The sequence below is a fragment of the Nipponia nippon genome, unplaced genomic scaffold, assembly GCF_047370975.1.
Source record: "Nipponia nippon isolate SJK-2023a ecotype South Korea unplaced genomic scaffold, ASM4737097v1 scaffold_8, whole genome shotgun sequence".
Lineage (NCBI taxonomy): Eukaryota > Metazoa > Chordata > Aves > Pelecaniformes > Threskiornithidae > Nipponia > Nipponia nippon.
The window spans coordinates 27,020,972-27,040,979 of NW_028262402.1; the positions used below are offsets into that span (position 1 = coordinate 27,020,972).

At 40.8% G+C, this 20,008-nt stretch overlaps 1 protein-coding gene across 1 annotated transcript; it reads right to left on the minus strand.

Annotated features, from left to right (window-relative positions):
* Positions 1 to 15,314: 15,314 nt before the first annotated feature.
* Positions 15,315 to 19,796, minus strand: HINT1 (histidine triad nucleotide binding protein 1). The gene is made up of 3 exons (XM_087742789.1): positions 19,609 to 19,796; positions 16,436 to 16,540; positions 15,315 to 15,655 (listed from the first exon to the last, which is right to left on the minus strand). The coding sequence occupies exons 1-3, from the start codon at positions 19,717 to 19,719 to the stop codon at positions 15,491 to 15,493; spliced, it is 381 nt and encodes a 126-aa protein (XP_087598915.1). The 5' UTR covers positions 19,720 to 19,796; the 3' UTR covers positions 15,315 to 15,490.
* Between the last annotated feature and the right edge of the window lie 212 nt (positions 19,797 to 20,008).

Below are 20,008 nucleotides of genomic sequence, written 5' to 3' on the forward strand. Positions count from 1 at the left end.
TTAGAAGGATTACAAAAACTAACCAGAAAATATTTTTCCTGAGCTGCTGTTACACCTCAAAATTAAATGCCTTTCAGTTTCACCTATTTCCCAAGTCTTCCTTGCTTGTCACCTATCACTTTGTGACATTCTTGTCCAGTGCATTAGGGTATTTAAAGCAATGCATTTTCTTTCAAACTGTTAGGAGCTTTGTTGAGTGCAGGACACACGTATACAGCAAACAGCAAGCCCTGAAGACCTCTGCAAATCAGGTCTCTGAAAAAGTTGCAAGGAGTCAACAGATCGCCACAATGAAGGAGGGGAAACCACAGGAGAAGTCATTCCTGATTTTATAGAGCCAAACTGTACCTATCAGGTTTCACTACATTTTTTCTTTTTTTTAATAACAAAAGCCTTAAAACAATGTACATCTTGACAGAAGTGCTCATGAGGTATTTTGAATTGAGTATGAAGATTCTTTAAAACAATTTACCTCTTGAAAGGAGTATTCCTGAGGTATTTTGAATTGGGTATTAAGATTCAGAAAACATATCCTTCTCTACTTCATTTTTACCTTTTCAAATCATTAGCATCCTAAAGCCAGAAATAAGATACACATTGTGTTAAAAGCCTCATCCAGTTTATGATTCCCTTAATAAGTCTTATGTTGTTGTTTTTGCTGTTTTAACAACAGCAGTGTACAGACATGCACACATATGCAGCAACGAGGAAAAAGCACAAAGAAAACAGAGTGTGTTCTTCTTATAGACTGAGAAGGATATTTACAGATGATGAAGCAGTGCAGCCTGAAATACAAATCTTTCATTAGTTTTCATTACTTGCTGCTACAGCTTTCAACTTCAGAATTATAACAAACTACTGTGCTTTCTACTCAAAACACAGGTCTACAGCTAACCTAAAGAGAGCAGTTTTGCATTTTTTTTTCCCCTTAATCTGGAATAATTTATTCAGCACCACATATACTTAATGATCTGGTAAACAAACAGGCTCCTCTGCTTAGAAGAATATACAACTCGAGGACCTCATCTTGCAAGCTGCCCCATACTTGCAAATCTCAATGCAAACATGAAACTTACTGAGAAGATCAGACTGCCAGCTCCAAAACTTCACTGTCCAGTGACAGGTAGGTAGGTAGCAAGTGATCACCACTAATAGTCACAATAAAGCTCCTACCCTGCTGGGTCAGATAGGATCTGACAGTATTCAGGCAGACGTTTCTCCCATTCACAGAAGTTAAGGCCCAGCAGAGTTCAGGGAACAATTTTTTTTATCATTTAGATCTTAGAAAGTTAGTCAGTTATAGTGTAACTTTAGAAGCAAAGAGCCAGAATATGGTCCTTTTTACTCTAAGCCGTAGTCCCCCAAGACAATGAGACTTCTTAAAGGATAAAGTTGTCTGCTTATTTGAAAGTTACTAAACCCTAGTAATATGGCAAAATAACAGGAATTCCAGTCAAACCTGACTCTCATCTGGTTCTGGATTCATATTCCTAATCCTGCTTTAGGCTACACATTTATTTGTTTTCACTTTCTCATTCTCTCTCAAAATCAAAACTGCTTTCACACTGCAGCTTTCTAAAGCTTGCTTTCTTGTTGTTTGATCCCTGTATGCAAAGGTCTTGGGCTACAATCATCACTGCTTAGCAGATATTGTAAGTCAAATGATTTCTTCCCTTGGTTAGTTGCAGTGTTTGCCCGTGAAATACACAGGATTGGTTCCTGCTTCAGTGAGGTTCCGAGGAATCCAGAGCACCACCAGCAGTTCACATCAAAACATATGGATGGAGCTAGTGAATCAGATATGAGAAGCCCACTTACAGTGTGTGTGTGGCGGGGGAATTAAAAGAGCCAGTGAGATTCAAAATACCCTTGACATGGGGCATTCAGTCCCTCATTTTGTATTTTAATGCTCCTCCTGACTGAAATGCAATCCTCCATCTAAAGAGTAATCTGAAAAAAATTGAGCAATGTTAAGCAACTGACAGCATTATTCAGTAGCGTTTTTAATAATATCGTACATAAATCCAAAGCATTTCTGAAAGAAAGATTACATTGATATACAATTACAGTTACGAAGAAAACTACAGTTAAGTGGTTGTTACTCTACTTCTAGTTATTAATCACAGATTTTTTTTATGACTCCTTTCCCCCTGAATGTTCTGAATACAGAACATGTAATGATACACTGCAATAATCCAGTACTTGTCTGAATAATGAGACTGCAATGGCAGGATTGCTATAGGAAAGTGCTATGTAGCCACCTATGTTTTATTTGCCTGCAGTGACAATTTATTAGATGTGAAGATAAGTTTTTACGCATTCCACCTCCAAAACATGAAACTAAATGTAATTTTGGTAGCATGCACATTGATAATTCTTGGAAAGGACACTCCAGAAGATATCAACTTCATATAAACACAAGTGTATGTGACAAATTCTCAAGGACAATCAACACATGATGCACAAGGACACCAGCAAGATTTTTTTCTGAACTATCACACAGCAGCTCTTAAGATTGTATCAAGCTAATTAAAAGCTAAAACTCTGAAAAACGCTATCTATCCTTATCAACCATGCTGAACAGATACATGCTGTTCTGCAAACAAGAAATTTTGTGCATCATAGAAGACGCCATTTAAAAAGTTAAATCACTTATTTTTACAACTTTTGATATGAGCATTCACATTTTGTTACAAAGAAGTGAAAAGCCAAGACGCTCAAGGTCCTTCTTGAAACGCCAGAGGTTGAATTTAACAATAGTCTTACGCTGCCCTCAAGTGGCCTGGCCTAAGAAGTACATTTAGGAAAATTGGCTCAGAAATTTTATCTGCCGTTTTAAGGGATGATTATATCTTTGAAAAGACAGCATGCTGATTTATAACAGAGAAACAAGGACAGTTCACTGTGGATACTTGGGTGTGGCCTTTTTCATTTTACCCAGTTATCAAAGTACACATTATTTCAGTTATAGAACACACGCTAGAATCAGGACGTCCTTCACTGGGTACTGACATGTTTTTCACTACCACAAGAATTTTATATTTTAATATGCCGTGGTGTGGCCAGACAGGATATAAGGAATTTTCAGAAGTCCTCAGGGAGGGCTGAATGTGGTTCCCACTCAAACCAGTGTAAGTTTCAAGGGCAAAAATTTGTTAAGAGCATTTGAAAAATACTTCAATAAAATATACATAAAAATTATACTTACTGTAACACTCTAACATCTGGACTGGAAGTCAAGTTCAGTAAGACATATTTGTTTAATCTCCTATCTCTCAATCTCAATTTCCCATCATCCTGTTATCTTTCTTGAAATTCACCTTCTTCCTTTTCATTACACTACATGATTAGATTCTTGATTGTCTTAGTCTTTCTTATTCTATTTTGTTCAGTTACACATTGTTCCATTTACAATGTATTATTTTTTTATAAAATTTTTTACCTCATTTTGTCACATTACCTTTGAAACACATCAGATGCAGTTCACGTCATAAGTTTTAGCAGCTGAAGATAAACAACTAATAAAATATTTCCTTGTGAAAGACTGATTAAAAGTTATTTTGTTTTTAAATCTACCCCGGTGTTTTTCAAAATGGGAAATGCAAGAAAGTTCAGACTGATCACAATGAGTCAGAAAAATGTAGTGCTAGCCAGAAATAACTTATTTTGTTTGGGGCAAGAAAAGATGAATTTTAATGGCTGGCCACAAGCTTCTAGATTAGTCAGGGAACTGCCACAGGTCAGTTTCTTCAGGGCAGTGAAGAAAGTTTTAAACACCTGTGCCCACCAAATACTGTCATTTTTCAGTTCCTTAATCCAGACAAACTACATGGCCTCCTGAATTAGAAGGTCAAAAGACAGAAAAATCCAAGTGACAGGGGAAATAGTAATTTTTCCTGTTTGGTTACATCACAATACCAAGTAACCAAATTAAGCTTGTAAATCTTTGCAGCACAGTTTACAATATTAGCAAGTATATTTACTTCATGTGTACACCCTTGTTTCCATTTTTTTCCTAAACATAAGCAAAACAGGAGCTAGCTTTTCTAAATATTCTAGATACAAGAAGATACAAGAGGACTAAGATTCAACCTGAACTTTGGGGATTGGAGTTTCAGACTACCATACTAATAGAACAGCTTTTTGTTTGGCTGTAACCACTCCCAGGCAGCTTATCATTAATACAACATCAAATTAATCTGGTTTGTATCTTTTAACAGGCAAATTAAGTATAGGTACTGACACTTCATCATGCATATTTTATAGAATTTTATTATAAAGGTGAAACAAAACTATATAAGAATCTACCCTTTTAACCACATGTAGCCATTCACTCATCATTTTTTCCAATTAAAAATTTACCATTTTGGTAAGTCATAATATTAAAATCTATACAGCTATATAAAACAACAGAGGCTGAAAAAAAACCCCAAGAACACCAGGCAGAACATCTTAAAACTCAAACACGTAAATCTGACCAGAAGGTTTTCTTTCAAGATCTGCTTCTCGTCAGCCAGAAATTTTGACCCGACTTGGCAGCAGAAACGTTGAGGTTCTCTTCACTGTGGGCAATCTGGCAGGCAGCACAGAACTGGCCTCTTGCTATCCAAACAGCAGTCAGCTGGAATTGCTGTGCAGCAGTGGAAATTCCAGACACTACTGTGTTAAAGCAAACAAGAACTCATATATGTTACATTCTGCTTTACTTTTTAAACCAAGTACCACATGTACATTTTATGCATACATTTTAAATGAAGCAAGCATCTGAGATGGACACCAGCTCACACAACTCAATCTTTTTACAAAATGAAAATTTTAGGTAGACTACAAGTTGCACCATTTTAGGTTTGGCCTTTGTTTTTTCAAGTCATCATCACTAATTATCTGAGCCCATCAACATTACCAGTGTCAGCATAGTTTCACATATCAAGGTCTATCAGCCAAGAAAATGAGATCAAGCTCATTTCCAGGTAACAAGGTTGAAAATTGCACTATTGTCTGAGTTCACACGGGAATTAACAGTGGCTGACTGACATCGCCAAACAGCTGCAGTCCATCAGGGGATGTAAAGGGGGCAGGGGACATTATTGACACTTCTTTTACCATTTATGCCCTGTAAAGCAAGAAACAATCATTCATTTTTCAAGACAGAAAATTCAGTCTGTTCATAACAGCTCTGATTCTCTTTTGTTCCATTTCTTTTCCTTTGGTGTTCAAAAGAAAAGTGTTCCACATTCTGATTAATAGTTTCCAGCCACTGATTTCTAATTAACTGTGGCTAACAATGAGCAGCTTAATATGGCATTTCTCCCACTCTCAAAACAAAAGGAGTAAGCAATGTCATAAATTTTATACAAACATATAAAGTCTTATAAATACAAATTCATACTTTACCAAAATTACAGGATTTCAAATACAACTGACTCTTCTCTCTCACATGCTTTTTATTTCAGTTCCACAATTTTGGCTTTTCACTTTTTTGCCTTGTGGCTTTCTTGTTGTTTCCATCACTTTATTTTGAATCTTCTTTGAAGACATTTATCCTGCTGTTAATGGAACCACAGAACAATGGCGGAAGGGACCTTTCGAGATTGTCTAGTCCACTTTCCTGCTCAGATGAGAGCCAGCTTTGAAGTCAGATCTACAGTGCTCAGGGCCTTCTCTAATCAAGCTTTGAGAATGTCCAAGAATGAAGATGCCACAGCCTCTCTGAACAACCTGCTCCAGCATTCGACCTTCCTCACTGTAAATTTTTTCTTAGTATCTATTCAGAATTTCTCCTGCTGCAACATCAGCCCATTGCTTCTCATGCTTTCTCTCTGCACCTCCAGGAGCCTGTCTTCTCTACAACCACCTATTAGGTAGTTGAAAACAGAAACTATCCAACTCAGATGGAACAGAAACAGAAAACTCCAAGCCATTCCTTCTTCTAGTCAAAACAACCCAGTTTCTCAGACTCTCTTTGTATATCATGGGCTCCAGCCTCCATCTCAGTTGACCGCTACTAGCCTCCCTCCAGTACGTCTGCATCTTACCTGTACTCGTGAGCCCAAAACTGCACACAGCACTCCAGACACCATCTCCCAAGTGCTGAATTGATGGCATTAATGAATTCCCTCAATTAAGCTGATGCTAATCCTGCCAAGGGTGGCATCAATTAAGCTCCTGCTAATCCTAGCCTTTACTGCTGCAAGAGCATGCTGCTGATTTGTGTTCAACCTCTTGTCCACCAAAATTCCCAGATCCTTCTTTGCAAGGCAGCTTTCTAACAAGTCAATACCCAGTGTACCTGTTGCATGAGGCTGGTCCCTTTCAAGTGTAGGACTCTGCACCTGACTCTGCTGAACTTCAAAACGTCCCTGTCCTGGTTTCAGCTGGGATAGAGTTGATTTTTTTTTTTTCCTAGTAGCTGGTATAGTGCTGTGTTTTGGATTTAGGATGAGAATAATGTTGATAACACACTGATGTTTTAGTTGTTGCTAAGTAGTGCTTACACCAGTCAAGGACCTTTTAGCTTCCCATGGTCTGCCCAGTGCAGAAGAAGCTGGGAGGGGGCACAGCCAGAACCGCTGACCCAGACTGGCCAAAGGGCTATGCCATACCATATGACATCATGCTCAGTATATAAACCGGGGGTAGTTGGCCAGGGGGCAGCGATCGCTGCTCAGGAACGGGCTGGGCATCGTTCAGTGGGTGGTGAGCAACTGCATCATGTATCACTTGTTTTGTATATTCTTATTTTATTATTTTATTATCATTATTACTACTACTATTCTGTTTCATTTTACTTCAATTATTAAACTGTTCCTATATCAACCCATGAGTTTTCTGACTTTCACCCTTCCAATTCTCTCCCCCATCCCATTGGGATAGGGGGAGTGAGTGAGTGGCTGTGTGGTGCTTAGTTGCCAGCTGGGGTTAAACCACAACAGTCCCCATCAGTCTGCTTCTCCAACCTGTTGAAGCACCTCTGAATACCAGCCCTGACTTCCAGCTTATCAGTGATTCCCCTCCCCAATCTGGTGTCATCTGTGAACTTCCAAAGGGCGTACTCCATCCCATTTTCTAGGTGACTGATGAAGACATTAAATGTTAGCATCCCTAACATAAACCCCTGAGGAATGCCATGCCTAACCAGCCACTATCTGAACTCCTACTCTTTCAGCCCACTGGTCCAGCCAGTTTTCCACTTGCCTGGTAATCTGCCAATCCAGTGCATGTTTCTCCACTTCAGATACAAACACGCTGTGTCAAAAGTTTTGCTTTCCCCACTGCTAATCACAACATTGTACTAGGCAATCAGGTTGGTCAGGCACAATTTGCCCAGGTAAATCTGTGCTTTCTACTCCCGATCACCTTCTCCTGATGCACCTGGAAATGGCTTCCAGAAGACTGGCTCTTCCTGGGGACTTCAATTAGGCTGCCTGGCTTAAGTTCCCCAAATCCACCTTATCTTTCTGGAGACAGCTGTGATGCTTGCCTTCTTCCAGTCATAACATCCTTCACCAAATCATCATGCCTTTTTGAATATCACAGAGCAGCTTCGCAATGACATTGACTAGTTCCCTCAGCAGCATTGGATGCATCCCACTCAGTCCCATGAACTTCTGTGTATGTCTAGGTTGCTTAAGTCGTCCTTAACTTAATCTTCCTTTACCATGGCCCAAACTTGACCTCTAGGCACACAGATCTAGGAGACCTGACAGCATACCTCACCAGTAAAGAGAGAGCAAAAAAGCTGTTGAAGCAGCCTTTTCTACTTCCTTTGTCACTAGGCCCACCACCCCATTCTTCAGCAGGTCTACATGTTCCTTAGTCCACTCTTGCTGCTTAGGCAGCTGTTACAGCCCTTCTTGTTGCCTTTCTCATCCACCACAAATTTCAGTTCCAGCTGAGCTTGGCTGTTTTAGTCCATCTGAGTAACGTTTACTTTTTTCATGTAGCCCATCCTCACTTCCACCTATGTACAAGCGCCTTCTGCACTTGAGTTCAGTCAAAGCTCCCTATTCAGCCACATGGACCTCCTGCCACACCCCCTCAGCCGGTGAACTTCAAAACATGTGGTTCCTATGCCTGAAGGAGGCTATTCTTGACAACCAAAAAGCTGTCTTGGGCCTCTTTACGCTCCACAGCTGCCTCCCAGGGGATCTCATCTACAAGCTCACTCAAGAAGCTGAAGTCCATTCTTCTCAAGACAAGGGTCATTGTTCTGCTACTCACTTCCTCTTTTCCTGCAGTAATACATGGGATGAACTCAGGAAATCACTTTCTTAATATACTGATGAAGAAGTGCTACTACTAATCATAAGTACAGTCTAAACCAAAACCTCTTACAAAGGTAAATGTACCTGTGTAAAGGTCTCAGTTTCATAATTTTTTATTTCTCTGCAATAGCACATGCTTCTAATTATGCAGATGGTTTCTGTAACACACATGGCCTCTCATTCAACTCTGAAGATAATGATACCAAAGATGACACAGATATGCTGTTGCTCGTTCCCAGCTTCCTCTGTGAAATGGCCACATCAGCCTGACCCTCATGCTGGTGTTCAACAGCTCTTCTGGGACCAGGATGACAAGTGTTTTCCACAATTCTCTAAGCTAAGCTTCACAGGATAAAAATAAGCATCCTAACCACTGGACTACAGTCATGATGCATCTGTTTGCATAGAAATAACAGAGGCCCTAGGCTAGCTTATGACTTAATGATAACCAGTCTCCAGGGAGACTGACATGCAATCCAGACAGGTGCCTCAGAGCAAAAAGCAAACTGTACCATGCCTCCCACCTACTTCACATCTTTTGATTTAAAACTTGAATGTTTCTATGTCACAGCTGGAAAAGCAAACGCATGTCATTTGCTCTACTGTGAATAAAAGCAGAAGCAATTTTGTGGACACTGCTGAGCTGTTAAATGATAAAAAAGCCACAATATTAAGAATTAAATGAGGTTCTTCTAACTACAAAACAGGCGGTGAGGAGCTGATTAATTCCATCAAGTGTAAAACCAAGTGTTAACTCACTAAATTGAGATCCAGACACAATTTATGGGGTAAAGTTTTGGGACTAAAAATTAAATCAAGTTAAATCCTTTTGCAGAAACTATTTTAAAGAAAAAAGAACGAACTCTGTCAATAAGAAGCAGTGTCATTTGCAACCTAATCATTGAATGCATTCCAATCAACGGACTACAGAAAGGATGACCTATGCAAGTACTGTGATGTTAAGTTTGTCACCACAGCTTACTGGCACCTCCCCTCTGATGCAAATGAAGGCGCTGAACCTCCCTTGGCTTGCACTGGGTTATTTGACAGAGACAGACCCCTAGCATGGAGATGAATCAGAGAGGAGCGACCACTCTGGAGCTACACAACTTCACCTCCATATTTCTACACATGTGCACTGAGCAAAGGACGCAGAGAGAACAACGCTAGGAATACACAAGTTCCCAGTGCCACGTAAGAAAGCAGAAGGGGCCTTTCATGAGAATAATCCCCCTTCCTGCCCTAACACAACACAAACAGGCACGGATTTTCACTGCAGCATCACCCCATTCAATCACCACATTCAGTTTACTGTGGTTTTTTTCTCCCTCACCTCTCCCTTTCACCACAGACATCTCCTTCCTGAAATGAAGCTTCTGGAATTGTTATTGCACCCACACTGTAGTCTAGATCTTACTATAACAATAAAACAGAAGCATAGGGATAAATAGCATTATCTCAACTCTTCAAGGGTAAATGACCTTCTAAGACACTAAAACACTGTGGCTCCAACCAGCTGCTTCAGTAAGTGCCAGCTGCCGTGGTCTCAAACACTGAGCATGCCTCCTTGCTTATGTAAAACAGCATTTAGAGACTGACTACTCTTGGAGAAGAAAAAAGAAGTACCTGCAGCACAGATGTACATTTGACAAATGAACTGACAGAACCGTTCGTGTTTTGCAAGAGGATACAACTCCAAGATGCCTGAGAGCTTTAAACAAAATGTAAGGCACAGGCGAGGCAGAACACTCTCCCTCCTCCTCACTATGAGATAGCAGGGTGGGGCTTTTCCACATCTAGTTTCCATCTTTCAACTAACATACTTACCAAGTTTCTAAATAATTTGCTATCCTCTTCATAGTAACAGAATTTTTACATTTACAAAATCTGACAGAAGCACAGCTACCACTGCAACAAAATAAAAATACTTGATTGTTTTGGAGTATAGTTATTCTCAGCTGTGGAGTCTTCTCTGCTAATGAGATCTCAGTTATAAAAGACTGATTGGAACTTGACCTTCAGCCAAATCAACAGTACAAATCCCTCCTGACAAAGGGGCCAGGAACTACAGCTCCAGCCTCACTTATTGTCCCTTTCCCCTTCACATCCTCAGGGCACTGTCTCCTGTGAGGCTGTGTTTTGACCAAGTTTAGCAAGACCAAGTTAACCAAGCTCACATCTACTCAGTAACATCTTTATAGGCATTGCTGGGTTTCCAACACAGAGAACACAGACAACAGGCTAATACTTAACATTTTTTACCCTTTGCATGACCGATTGCCAGTTCTTTTTACTTTTACCATGAGTTGAGAAGAGGTAGTCTCTTTCTTCCGGAACCTCTAGATGCTTTTTCTCTCAAGATCCTTCTTTTTCTCAGAAAAAAAAAACAACACATTTGCTCTCTTGAAGCTTCCCCCTCAAAGGGGCTGGATCCCCAGATATTTCCCCAAGTTTCATATCTCCAAGCAGTCATGTTCCTACCCCAGTCACTAAAGCAGTGACCTCTTCTTAAACCACCAACCCCCTTCAACTTCTACACAGAAGACTCTGCATTTTAGACTTATATCTAAGGTTTTTTCCACCTGGCAGCCCTCTAACTAGCCCAAGTGTTGGGTGTAAGCACATTACAGTCAAATAAAGCCCACATCTCCTCTTCAACTCCTTCATGACCGGTATAGGGCATATACCTGGTGTCCAACCCTGGCAGACAGCTCTGCCCAACAGTATTAGCCTAGGCTTTGATTTTTCTCCCATTTCTTCAAGCTCAGCTACAAATTGGCTAGAGTACACTATTACGGTTTGTCAAAAGGACAGAAATTCATAACTGGAAATAACAATAAAACAAGATTACACTCTGTCAAGTTTATTACAGACATTCCCTATCTATTTAAAGGAAGTTGTTGCCATGGCTGTTTTTTCCCCCAATACTGAGGAAGAAACAGACAGAATGAAGAGAGAACTCTATTTAAATCCATAGCAAATACATCCATAATGAGATAAAAGATTAACACAGTGCTCTTGAGAGAAATTCAATCTGGTCCACAGAAATTAGTTCCAACACAAGAGAAAATAACAAAGAAAAAGGAGAAAATAAGACAACTGTAGCCTAAGTCAGGATGGCCTGGCCAAATCTGCAACAGTTACTGTCATGGGATTTTCAAGAACTGTGTGGGTACCTGTGGTTAGCTTGGCTGAACAAGACTGGACAGCTCAATACCTAAAAGAATGCAAAATTGCATACCTGGCAGGCGTTAGTTCAAACTCAGTGCCTGACATTTTAAAAACTGACATAAATGTCACATACATAGTTTAGCTCGCTCTCTCGGACACTCAGAGAGTTACTTGCGTCTTTGTGTAATTTTAAGTCCCAGAACTGGAACAGTTTAAGTACGGTCACTGGCTTTAAAGAAAAAGGAACTCTCTTGAAGCTCCACAGCAACCTGGAGCTAGCGTGGACCCTTCAAAGTCTTCCATGGCTCTTTCAAACACATTCCTGTTCCTTCATTTCTGAAGGTATTAGCCTTTTTGCCTAGTTCAATTCTTAAGGAACTTGCAGCAGCTCTAAATCTCCAGGAGAGTTGAAATTTAAAATAATATGATACTGAGGGAACGCAGAATCTGATGTAGCTACTTCTCATTTCTATTGATCTGAAAGAGGAACTTTATCTCAATTACAGTGTACCTGATGGTTTAAGTGTCCTTTTTAAGACCCGTATCTAAACCTGGAAATAACTTGGCCGTTCAGTAGGTTCTTCTGTTAACTCTAAAAGTTGTGGAATTAGGGGGACAAATCAGATTAACATTACTCCGTTCATTTAATTGAATGTTTGTTTCCATACACCAAGTAATAAATAACCATCATGGAGATTTACAGAAAGTGCTTTTGTTGCGACATATTTTATATTTGTTACTGAAGAATATATTTTTGGTAGGAGCCACTCTCCACATAGACTTCTTGCAAAAGCTCTGCCTCTTTTGCATACCTTTATCGCCATCCCCATGGATGCCATCTTTACTAGAAATACTACATTAGCAAGCAGTACAGATCAGTAAGAGTCAATCTGTAAAGCTAATGTGAGAATCTAACATCCATCCTACATAAATTTCAGCATTTTGGTTTTTGTTCTTTTGTCAAGTTCTAGTTTGGATACACAGACCAAATGCCTATTTGTGGCTGGAGTATATTTGGGCTGTCCTGGCATGTATCTTCCAGTTCATTCAAGAAGAATCCAATCCACACAGCCCAAGACCACTCCAAAAACACAAATTAAAACACAGCCAAATTCACTTTGAAAGAACAGTTTTGATCCAAACTAGAATACTGAAGTATACATACCTCTTGATTACTGTTTTTTAAGTCCTTAAAAATGGAACGAATAAATGCACAATCCATAAGCTTTCTCTACCAGTAATTCTCCATGCCAAGCTCTTTTTCAGTGGATTATTGCTTAATATCCATTTGTTGCCTCTGATTTGAAGCAGTAGCAGTGGTATTATCTGCAAGATGAGACGAATTCCACCAGAGACCACTAAAACTTAGAGTAATAATCCAGTCTTAATGAATTTATAAGCCATATCTAGCTTCTCAAAATTCCCCCTATTGCTTCCTGACACACTCCCCGTTCCATCTGTAGCTCTGAAAACCAGGAACACCTTCCAGATACCTCAGGGAGTTTACAGAGACATAACAGTAGATGTTGCCTAGCTCAATCATTCAGTTAAGTGGACACAAACACTACATCAATTCAATTTCAGACCATGCATCAGCTTCTGTCTACTTCAGGTAAACCATTTCTATCTTCTGCCCATGAAGATTAAATAAAGGCGAAATTTTTCAGTTGCTTACAGGCTTTTGTCATCTAACTACATTTGGAGAAATAGAAGAGACCAAGACATCTTCCAGTGGGTGTCTCAGATCCGTCACTAATGTAGAGCTGAAGGGCTATGTAGGATAACCCTGCTTTCCCATGTCTGTCTCCCTGGTTTTTTTAATACAAAGTTTGCAATGCAGTTAACTTATCTCACTTCGTAACTGGCCTTAGAAACTATAGGATAGAGTGGCTGTACCAGAGCTGATTACCTAGCCACAGAAGTAACAGACTGAAACTCAAGCAGAAGAAAATTGATGGCAGGGAGGCTGATGTCTGTCTTTTAGCAACAAACTGATAAGTGCTTTTAAGAGCTAGAAGAGGGTGACTAATGCCCAGTTCTCCCATTTCCTGCAGGTTCAGTGACCTCTTAACAGCCACAAATTAGGGAAAAGAAAGTTTTCCTTCAACTACATTTATCCCACATTGGGTTCATCACTGTCCAACAGGTGTCTTAAGCTCAGTACTACTCTTCTAATCATTTGAGCATCAATCTTTTGTTTTCGAGGTACTGCAGAACACACTCACCTGAAACTGAAGCACAAGTAAACTGGTTAGCAAGCTCACCTCGTGGCTACCCTTGCAACAACTCCATGGTTCTGCCCTCACTTAGAAGTCTTCCTACCTTCCTAAAAGATGTGTATCTGCAAGCCACATTCCAAGTAAAGCAACAAAAGCTTTACTGGGTTACTTTCATACAGGGTCCAGCAGTGATGCAATTAACTTCACAGTCATGCTTTAATTCACAAATGTTGGTATAAAGCATACACATAGGAGAACAGAAAGTAGTACACACATCACATGCCCTTTCTCACATTTGGGTGCTGATGGTTAATCTCAGTATCCTTAAGTGACTTTTACGAACTTGTTCCAATAGCAAGTTTCCCAGCCATAAACCTTTACTGTAACCCCACTGCTAGTGATACCTTATTCTTGTGATACACATTCAGCTGTCTGCTCAGGGATGCTGCACCTCTGGGGGTTGGGTGGTTTTCTTCTTCACTTGCATGCAGGACATCCAGAACAGCTATCAGGCTACCACTACAGCACCACCTTTTTATTCCTAACTCAACTATAGACCAGCCACCTTCAGAAGCGCTAGATGATTTTTCCAGTTGAGGTCATGTCTTAGGGTAAAAACTCTGAAGGTTCAGAACCTTCAGAAGTACTTACAGGATACTTGCAAGTTGAATGAATTCAAATGCCTTTACCAAACTTAAAAGTTTTTATCTGAATAGAAATCACAACTCACAGCCTTTACCTGTCCACCTTCTACACTCCAACATTTCTTTAACACCTTTCGTGTTAACATTGTACTCTGGAGAAGTGGTGCTCACAAATAACCCAGTTTTTCTTAAGGCATCTGCCTAAAGGTTTCCAAGTATCTTCCATCATAAAAACTGGTTAGCTGGGACTTCTCAATTTTAACAGAGAGAACAGTTGCTTTATATTTACACTAGCAGACACATCTGTAACTCTAACTTCAGGAAGATTCATTGTCTTGGAGATTCGATGACAGTGTTGCGTAAACAACTGTAGGCAGCAACACAGAGAAACTACTATTCACTGAAGGGCAAAGTCCACCCAACAAAATCTGGAATCTAAAACGTATACATACTACCTCATGCTGCTTATTTGCCAAGATGAAATGCCTTGAGCATTTTACAAGGCCCTACAGACACAGTTCAACGTTTTCATTTCAAGTCCTCAACTCCATCACAATCACAATGTAGAAGTAAATATCAGTGTGCTATGGAACTATCGCAGCTGCCATTAAGACTATTGTTTTATCCCTTCTCATCAGAAAGATAGGCCCTTACAAAGCAGCCATTCACAGAGGGCTCCACCAGGAGCTGTATGTTTCCAACACACTGCACTGTACTAACACAACCCTTGCACGGCATGTTTGGAATTTCACACAAAACACTTTTAAAAAAAAAAAAGTTTTAGCAGCGGCCTACACTGGCTTTATGAATATTTATATGCTACATTCAAAAACCTTGTAAGTTTTCTTCCCAAAAGACATGAAAGACTGCTAAGCAGTTGCACCTTCAGGTTTCAAATGCCTCAGCAAATCACTATCTACAGAAGATTGTTAACAGCAGACTGAAACATGCTACACGCTTAAATTCCATTTTAACTTGCAGAATTGTTTCCATCAGTAAGGCACACCAGACAGAGATGATTCCCACATGCTAAATCTTTATTGTGCGAATGTTGTTCAGAGCATTTATTACCCTTTGTAGACACACATTAAAAAAGAAAATACATTAACAGTGGCTAGATTGATGGGCAACATATTATATCTATTTGGTGGTAATTTGTATGCATGCAGTTAACTCTTGTGGTGTAAAAATCTTAGCCAGGAGGCCAGCCCAACTGACGACCACCCAGAACATGGAGATGTACGTGATAGACAGACTGCCCACCCTCAGGCCCTTCATTCACAACCATCCGGAATCCATTGGTCAGGCCCAGGTTAGCAGCACACTTCTTGCCAACAATCATTAAATGCCCAAGAAGCTGGAAGGAAAAAAAAAAAAAAACACAAGAAAAACAAAACAAACAGAAAACACACAAAAAGGGGAGAGGGTAGGAAGGGAAGGAATGAGAGCAGAGAAGCAATCAGATAAGCCAGTAAGCTAATTCTTAGAAATTCAGCCACTGCTGTTCAAATTGTTGTCTGCCTGCAACTGACACTTTCCAAGAAAAGATATAAAGACTGACTATGCATAATATAGGGGGAAAAAAGAGCTATAGATTTTTTTCAAGCTAGACAGTAACAGACTACAGAAGTGTCACAGAAGCTAAATTTATCTCATAGTTAAAGCCCCCATTACTTCTTCAGGCAACATACACAATTCTGGTGGAAAATAATCTTCATCTTATCATCTAAAGGTTTACAAAATCTTTGAACTTGATGTTTATAGTTACAAATGAAATATTCAGCACCTCTCAGGTAACTTTCCCTTTCTTCATCTCTGACCTGCCAAAAACCCCAAGCCCACATTAGAGTAAGTACTACTGCCTGCAAACCATGAAAACAGATATCAAGACTATACTCCAAAATAACAATGCATTTTGCACTGCAAATACATACCCAGAGATACATTTTGCTTTGTATCACTACTTTTACTGGAAAACCTTAACTCCACTCCCATTCTTAGCTAGAGGAAAAGGATTATAGTATCGGAAAACTACTTTGCCTCTTTGAAATGTCAAGAGGAAAAGGGGGAGAGTCTAGTAAATTATGAAGGAATTAGAGGTACAGTTTGGTGTACAGAAAGCTTCTAGAGTACTTACAGATTCATCAGAATCTTCCGCTTCAGATAACCTGACAATTGGCTTCTTAGGAATCACTAGGAAATGTGTTGGAGCTTGGGGTGAAATATCATGGAACGCAAGGCACTGGAGGAAGAGCAAACAGTTAAAATATAATTTGCTTCGGAGAAAGGCAAGAGTTTAAGTAAATCAATATGCCCCACTTAACACATACTTAAGCAGATTATCAGATATTCCAAACATAAGCAGAAATTTTGATTTTTCTGGAGTGATATTCAATGTCCTCTAATTCCTAAACACAAAACACCTACTTACCAAGACCTGATGGTATGAAAAAAAATAATCATTATTCTGTGTAAAGTATTATTTAAAAGCTATAGTCTTCTCAGGAAGTTAATATGCAATTAGGTTCATGATTTATTATTTCCACATATGCATAACAACTAACAAACCTGATGGCATGCATGCCTATAAAAAGTATATCTATCCTTATTTCACTTTATTAAACACGGTGTCAATAAAAAAAACAAATAGCAAACAGTTGCAAATCATCTTCCAGTTACGTCTGAATATTGCCTTGGTCAAAAATAACAAGGCAATTTCAGAGAACCTGAAATTATGTGACTGAGGCCATATTACACTTCTGTTCTCAATAGCACCAAGTATTTCAGAAAAAGATTATTTCAAAATAATGTATTAAGGCTGGCTCTACTTCAGACATTCAGACATTCTCAAATTGAGGGAGAGGCATCACTTTTGAAATATGAACAACTATCTCTAGTAAGTAGTTGATTGCCAACTAATTTTATGCAAGTACCAAAATTACTATCAATCAGAAACTGCACGCAGCACCTAACTACATCAAGTAAGTCTCAAATTAGGAACTTCCAATAGGTAAGAGAAATAGAAGAGAAAGCAAAGAAAGAAAAGGAAGCTATGCCTCTTTTTGTGAATGGCCAACCACAGAACCAGGACTTGCTACTGCAACCACCACAATCTGCAGATGCCTGTGCTGAGCATGCACTCTGCCATTGCTAACCAAAGGGCATCTCTGACTTACCCATCACATTTAACAGCAAAACTGTTACTAGTTGAGTTACGCCACAAAGAGTGCATACTTATAAATACATACTTTCCATGCTTCAAAGTATGTATTTCTTAGATGCTTTCAGTTACTTGTGAATCAATAAAGTGAGCTTTCTATGAGACTATACTGCTTTTCAATTCTACTGAGAGGAACTGTGGCCTTTACCAAGAGTAAAGGTTGTAAAAAGCCTGAACTTTAATTACATTATCAATGCCTTATCTTGTACACCTCCAATCTGTCCTATTTTAAACTATCTTTAAGAAGATAATGTCCAATTTTAATCTCTGATGAACTGCTTGTTTCTCCCAAACAGAGAAGGGTGGTAAGCAAAGAATGGGTGAATAAAACTAATTTGCACCTAATTAAATAAATCTTACTTTGAATTGATAATTTCATAAGCAGTTTTTCTACAGGGTCCACAGAGGCAGAATGCAAGTGGCCAAACTGAATCAAAGAATTTAATGAGCAGAAGACCGGTAGCAAATAATGGGACAGAGGGCAGAGGTAGTATTGAACAAAAGCACAATCACAGAAGGCCCATGAGTGCACGGTAAACCAACCTTAATTTCAGCAAGTTTAGATTCAACTAAAACAACAGTGATAAGGCTTAATTCCACAGAGACTTTGCTCTTTTTAATATCTCCTTTCCTCTGCATGTCAATTAATCATTAAAAGCCTTCCTTATGTTTCTCCTTGTAACATTTCCAGTCACCTCTAAAAAGACCTTCATAGAGTCAACAAAATGAATTAAAGATCATCCACTATAGTCAACTAAACTCTAAAAGCAGCTCTACATTTCTGTGTAGTTTAAGGTAAAAATCAACTGAGATAATGCAGGTAACTACTCTTCCAGAAAATATTCTGCACTAATGACAGTCAGAGTAGGTTATATGCTCTCAAGTCACTTATCAAAGTCAATGGTCTGATTCTCAATCAAGCGCAGTGCTCGGGTTACACTGCAGTAGCCACTACAGCCAAGGAAAAACCCCATGCAGCTTTGACCTGGGTAGAGAAAGGATGCACACCCTTGCATAAACACAGAGCAGTAACATAAGCATGATTTTCGGAAAGCAGTAAAAAATTTCCAATACTCCTGAGAGTGGATGGCAGCTGCAACACTTCTCTATCTATTAAGAAAACATTGTTCCAAGCTATGCATAATTTTTAAGCACACAAATCAGACAAACAGCATCTTTAATGAGTCTGTATTCTACATTGCAGCTAATCCCTTATTTCAAAAGGAAAAACCCCTGTTAATGTTCAGTATTTCAATTAGAAAAAAAAAAAGGGCTTATACTGGATACTAGTCTAGTTTACGTCTTGGAGATAAGCGCTGTACGTTTTTGTAAGCTAACTATTTCACCTGGCTCATAGCATGCTGCAGTGCACCAGCATCACTGAATGCTACCAATCTCACCTCACCACAGAAACCGATTTTTGCAGCCTGCAGGATGACCAGTTCCAGACTTTTGTGAAGAGCAGAAAAAGTTGTAATTCGTTATAATTCCTTACTTTAATAATCCCTCTCAAGGTTCATAACCAAAGCCTGGCAGGCACAGCTGTATAATCTCCATAACGCTATTGAGAGGCACATCAAGACCTGCGTTTCTGACGTGCAAAACCAGCTAGTTATGGTGCACGGTTTAGATACACATGCCCGGAATCCACGAGGAGATTGCCTGCGAGTGGTTAATCTTAGGTTTCACGACTAACCTGCTACAACAGGTGTGACAACACCCGTTCCTTGGCAGCAAAGCCTCCGCGGCCTGCAATGCCGCAGGGCTGCGATACGGCCAACGCCAGCGGCTGCCTTAGCGCCAGAGGCCCTCCTCCGGACACAGGCCGGTGATACAGCGCGACCGGGCCGAGGCGGGCCGGGCAGCACCTGCAGCCCTGCGCCCGCCCAGGCATCCCCCGGGCCGGGCCGGGCCGCCCACCGAAGGAGCCCGACGCTTTAGGGAGGCTGCAAGAGGGCACGGAGAGGCCCCGTCCGTCCGTCCGTCCCGCCCGCCCCGCCGCGCCGCGCCGCGCCGCCCTCCCGAGCACCTCAGCGGCACCCCCCAGGCCCGAGCGGCTGCGAGCGCGAGCGGCCGCGCACCGCCCGCACCTGCTCGTCCTCATAGATGATATTGGCGGGGATCTCCTTGCGGATGATCTTCCCGAAGATGGTGTCGCCGCCGGGGCGGGCGGCCTGCGCCTTGCTGATCTCATCAGCCATGGCGACCGTCCGCGCGCCGCGACCGCCGCCCGTCGCCCCGCTCTTCCTCCCGCAGCCGCGCCCCCCGCGGCGCTCATTGGGTCAACAGATCACGGCCTGCCGGGTGCACCTCCCGATTGGTAGTTTCGCCTGTCTTTTTCGCTTGTCCCCGCCCGCTGTCCTGGCCCGCCCTCGCTGAGCCGGAGTGATGGGGCTCAGGGAGGCGCGGACGGATCCAACTTGGGGGGGGGGGGGGGGGGGGAGGCGGGTGGGCGCTCCGCGGAGGGATCAACGCTGTGTGGACGGTGAG